This window comes from Colobus angolensis, unplaced genomic scaffold, assembly GCF_000951035.1.
Source record: "Colobus angolensis palliatus isolate OR3802 unplaced genomic scaffold, Cang.pa_1.0 Scaffold56, whole genome shotgun sequence".
Lineage (NCBI taxonomy): Eukaryota > Metazoa > Chordata > Mammalia > Primates > Cercopithecidae > Colobus > Colobus angolensis.
The window spans coordinates 5,303,732-5,309,497 of record NW_012119154.1 but is presented as its reverse complement, the minus strand read 5'-3'; the positions used below and the strand labels follow the sequence as shown (position 1 = coordinate 5,309,497).

General features: G+C 36.0%; 1 protein-coding gene across 1 annotated transcript in view; it reads right to left on the bottom strand.

The window, feature by feature from the left end:
- CNOT10 (CCR4-NOT transcription complex, subunit 10) overlaps positions 1–5,766 on the bottom strand; it is a 103,612-nt gene that overhangs the window by 93,720 nt on the left and 4,126 nt on the right. Inside the window, exons 2-3 of the mRNA XM_011961627.1 lie at positions 2,087–2,181; positions 1,063–1,224 (exon numbers count right to left, since the gene is read on the bottom strand). Of these exons, the coding sequence (XP_011817017.1) occupies positions 1,063–1,224; positions 2,087–2,181 (257 nt within the window). The remainder of the gene's footprint in view (positions 1–1,062; positions 1,225–2,086; positions 2,182–5,766) is intronic.

Genomic DNA, 5,766 nt, shown 5'->3' with positions numbered 1-5,766 from the left:
TTTTTTGTATTTTTAGTAGAGATGGGGTTTCACCATGTTAGCCAGGATAGTCTCGATCTCCTGACCTCGTGATCCACCCGCCTCGGCCTCCCAAAGTGCTGGGATCACAGGTGTGAGCCACCGCGCCTGGCCTCGTTTTTGAATTTTAATGGGGTTTAAAAATTACTTTATGCCTATAAAGGATTATAGAGAGCCTGAAGGAACCACTTGCTTCTACCTGTGTCACACTTTAGGGTGATACGATACAGTATCGTGGTACTCATGATTACAGGGAAGATCTCATGACTCCCTAACAGCATGAAACAGTAACTAAAATTACAGGCTCTAGAGTTAAACACAACTGAGTTCATGTAGCTCTTACTACTCAAAAACTTTGTGTCTTTGGACAATTTATACAGCTATCTGTGCCTTGGCCTTCCCATTTTTAAAATAAGAAAAATTATATAGTTATTTCACAGGGCTACTGAGAAGAACAAATGAGAAGTTGCATCCAAGGTTCTTGGCAGTGCCTTGTCACACAGTGAACACTTAACATATGCTAGCTGAACCTATCAGCACCATCACTGTTATCAGCCCTCTTGAACACCAAAAGTCTAGCCCTAGGATTCAAGAAACATTGCGTTATAACCAGACCAATCCGCAATTCAAGCCCCAAACCAGACATAAAGCAGAATGTCTTCTATTTAATTAATCACCTCCTGATCCAAATGCTAAAACAACTTGACATTAGGATTAATCATATTTTTGTAATAATAAACAAGATATATCTCCATAACTAAGCTCCTTCATATAGTTCTTTCTTTCTCAAAATTTCAAAGCTCATTCGAATTTGGTATATTAGTGTATTCTGTTCAAGTTAATTAAAACCCCAGTTAAAAAAAAAATCACACAACATACCTTTTATCTCCTGGAATAATAATTTTACGGAAACAAAATTAATGCTAACAAATGCTTCAGACAAGAAATGTCAGACAAATCACATTTATTTTCCTTAACTATTTGTATCTGATAAATTAAAGAACAGAACAATACTTGTTATAGTTAAATTCATTTGTGTATCACCTGATTCTTCAGCTGGTTAAGTGTTTGTCTCAAATTATCTGTTGTTGTTTGGTTACTTTTAAAAAACTCAGCTACTGCTGTATTCAAAATTATTTTATAATCATCTTTGTTTATATCTTGTAGACAGGCAAGGTGTTGTAGACAGGCATCATAATTTCCAGACTAAAAAAAAAAAAACCACACACACACACACAAAATTACACACCAGCTTTAAGAACAGTATATCATTCCAAATACATTTCATTCATCTTTATCTTAAAAGTTCTTAAAAAGAAAGATGTAGTTTCCCCACATATACTAATCAAAGTCACTAGATAAAGCAGTATTCATGTCAGTTAAGAAACTGTGGATATTTACTTCCTAAGACTCAAAACCCTGACACTGACACAGATAAGACACATATATTGATATGATAAATATGTTGGTATATACACATAGTGCTAGCAGGGTATTAATGGCTGAGGCTAGTCAAGAAAGGTAATATAATCACTCCAAATTTTATTTTCTAGTAAATATATTTCGAATACCCAAGTGTTAAGTTCTTCTGCTTACATGCACGTAACCTGATAACCAAATAAGGTTTTCTTTCATATTGTTTAATGTCAGAAAAGTTAAAATTCTGCCAATAAAGTTTTGGGGTTCCATTTTAAAGTATCTTCAAGAAAATAATTTTTGAATCTGATATTTTCATAAATAAATAAAGAATTGAACAGCATAGTGAAATGAAAAGACTGATCCACATACTTACAAATCTAAATTTAAAAGACTTAAAAACAACAGTATATGAGTTAAAACATGTTTACAAAAACACAAAAACTTGAGAATGGCTCCAATTACTCTCATTTCTTTCACCATATTTAAACTCTAAAACATTTATTTTTAAAATTAAATAAACCTACTTATCTCTAAATTAACTCTTGAATTATTACAGAGTAAAAATTGTAAATTTAAAAATTCACTATGAAAAGATTCATACTTGACAGAACCCTACAACTTGAGCAGATTAAGAGAAGCCATTTCTTACTGTGAAAGCTTGGAAAGCATTGGTGGATAACTCCTTTTCTTGATCAGTGATCCCAGAGGACTGACCTGTGCCTTCATGTTTCTCTGCTCCCTGATCTGCAAATATATAAGTTTTACAGTTCTTTAGAAATAAAAGTTGTACAGTGGTCCCTTCTTATCCAGTTTCACTTTCTGCAGTTTCAGTCACCCAAGGTCAAGTATGGTATGAAAATATCAAATGGAAAATTCCAGAAATAAGCAGTTCTTAAGTTTTAAACTGCAATGTTCTGAGTAACATGATGAAATCTCTTGCCATCCTGCAGTGTCCCACTCTGTCCCATCCAGGAAGTCAATCATTCCTTTGTCCAGCATTCCATGTTGTATAAGATACCTCCCACTTGGACACATAGTAGCCATCTTGGTTATCAGATCAATAGGTCATAGGAAGAGAGGTGACTAGGGTATAGTAAGATATTTTGAGAAAGAGAAACTACATTCAGATAACTGTTATTACTGTTGTTGCTTATCTCTTACTATGCTTCATTTATAAACTTTATCATAGTTATTGTATGTATAAAAAAAACAGTATATAGATTCAGTACTATTTGTGATTTCAAGTATCCACCGGAGGTCCCTGACTGTATCTCCTGAGGAAAAGGTGGGGGACTACCGTATAGTGAATTTGTCCCTAGTTTTCATCTTGTGTTCTTCCTAATAAAGTTGCCAAAGTTAGGGCTCTCTCAACAATGACTGACCGATGTTACAAGCTAGTAAGAAGCTACTCCTCTGAAAACTTGAAAAGCTTCCTTTGGCCAAGTTGAAACACAATGAAAACCTGCCCACTTAAATAAAGACCACAAGCTCTGTTGATGAGGACATTCAAGCTGAGAATATTGTGATCTTTAAAAAATATTAGATCTGCCACTCAGCAACATACAGTCCCACACAGTCAAGCAACTATGCCAGGTGCTGGAGACAGAAAAAGATAAACACACCTACGATGCCTTTAAGAGATTTATAATTTAGTTGGAAAGTAGTAACACTTAGTCAGAAAACTACATTGATAAGGGCTTACAGCTAATTCCCAGGCAAGGAATATTTTCATAGGCTCAGAAATCTAAAAGATTAACACATTTAAAAAGTTTCTTTAATATGTTAAGTGTCCATATAAATTCGCAGTAAAGGTTAATAATCTGTTTAGCTGGGAAAACTACCTCCTACCTCTATAATTTACTATTTTAAATATTAGATTTTTTGCTTTTTGTTTTAATTTGAAAATAGAATTCCAAGTTAAAGGTAAAAATCTCAGCTGAACCAAACCTAAAACTACTAACTCACTTAACAAAAGTGTGTTAAGTACTCTAACAAATGCTTCAATACTTTTTATAGTTCTCTCAAGAGTCTTTGTTGGCTGGGCATGGTGGCTCATGCCTATAATCTCAGCTACTTGGGAGGCTAAAGCACAAGAATCGCTTGAACCTGGGAGGCAGAGGTTGCAGTGAGCTGAGATCACATCACTGCACTCCAGCCTGGGCAATATAGTGAAACTCTGTATCAAACAAAACAAAACAAAAATGGTTAATTATTTACCATGTGCCAGACTTGCTATGTTAAAATTTATACAGGTTAATCCTCACCACACCACAAGGTCATAGATAATTTTTTTTTTTTTTTGAGATGGAGTCACCCAGGCTGGAGTGCAGTAGCACAAACTCAGCTCAGTGCCAACCTCCACCTACAGGGTTCAAGTGATTCTCCTGCCTTAGCCTCCTGAGTAGCTGGGACTACAGGCATGCGCCACAACACCTGGCTAATTTTGTATTTTTAGTAGAGATGGGGTTTCACCATATTGGCCAGGCTAGTCTTGAACTCCTGACCTCAGGCGATCTGCCCACCTCGGTCTCCCAAAGTGCTTGGATTACAAGCATGAGCCGCCGCACCTGGCCGAGGACATAAATAATTTCATTTCCACTTTATACATAAGGAAACCAGCACAGAAAACTTAATTATCTTACCCAAGACCATAGGGCTAGAAAGTATATTTTCAGGTTTTGTTCCCATAAAAAAGAATAGATTTTTTAAAGTATTCAATAACAAAAATACATTGCTGCACACATGACGCTTAGAAAAGGCTTTTATGGGCTTCACTAAAGGCTGACATCTGTAACTGACACCAAAAGAAAAAACAAAAAGCATGACACTTTGCATTCTGAAACTGTATACCCCCTTCTGTAAGCTGTAGCAACAGGTTTTTAAATTTTAATCAAGCTTTACAACCATTGCACAATTCCATATAACACATGAAATTGGAAGTCTACCTGTATTAAAACTAACCTTTGCCATTATGAAGATTGCAATAAATTACTGTTCAATATTAAGTAATTAATTCTAAGACCAACACTTCCTTAGAACTCTGATATACAGTACATGGATCTAACAGCCTTGGGTTGACTAATGGCAAGGAACCTGAAGGTTCACAACACACAATGATTTGTAAATTTTGTAACTGGACTTCAACAGACATCAATCACCCATGTGGTTCAGCTTGACATGATTCAAATGTTAGCAAGTGGTCTTAGCTGACCAACAACATGTGCATCTCAATGAGTTTGGGAACTCTTTATAATCTTCACTTATCAAGTCACTATCTGAAAGAGATTAAAAACAGTATCTTCAAACAGTGAAAACTCAATTTCCAAAGGCAACTCTTTCTGTAGTTAGGTAATGGAGAGAGAATGAGTTAAGAGTTTAGCCAGAAAAGCTTTTAGATAAACTATGACGTTTTGGATTCAGCAATGGTTGAATAATTATCACATGAATACCTTTGCCACATATTCTATGACTCACCAAAATAGTCTAGTAATTGCTTCAGCCAAAAGAAAAACTACTCATTAAATGAAATTAGACATTTGTTAATTAAAATGGAATAGGTTGAAAAAGGATGTCACTGTGCCCAAGACATGTGACTGCGAACAGAAGTATGATTTAAAGAAGCCAGTAACCACAAGTACAAACACTTCTAGGAAACTCAAGAGTTGGAAGGCCCTAACAAACCTTACAAACAATAAAAGCTAGTGAAAGAACTTCACAAAGTTTTTGTGGCCTAACTGGAAGTTTGCAGGAATTGCTTATTCAAAAAAAGTTTAAAAGCTGAGCTTGTTCTCAAAAACCAAACAAATCTGTCCTGGAAGAAACTGTCTATGGGGTCATAGGGTGCATGTTCTAGATTACCAGTAAGCACCATTTTTCCTTTGATTGCGGAACACCAGATAAGGTCATCAGTAATAATACTGGAGTAATGAGGAAACGTGAGGACATACGAATTTATGAAGACTGAGACAGGTAGGAGAACAGGCGCAAGAGTCAGAAGGCCTGGTTTAAATCTGGTCTTCCCCTTCCTAGCTGGATAAATTTAAATTAAGACTTCCTAAACCCTGGTTTTAAAACTGAGATAATAAGCACCTACTGCCTCAAGAGTTGAATGTGAGGATTATATGAGATAAGGCATAAAAAGCACTTAATACAGAATTTGGCACCAAGTATGCATTCAATAAATGGTAGCTGTTATTCTCATTTTTGAATTTTTTTTTTTTTTGAGACGGAGTCTCACTCTGTCACCCAGGCTGGAGTGCAGTGGCACGCTCTTGGCTCACTGCAAGCTCCGCCTCTCGGGTTCACGCCATTCTCCTGCCTCAGCCTCCC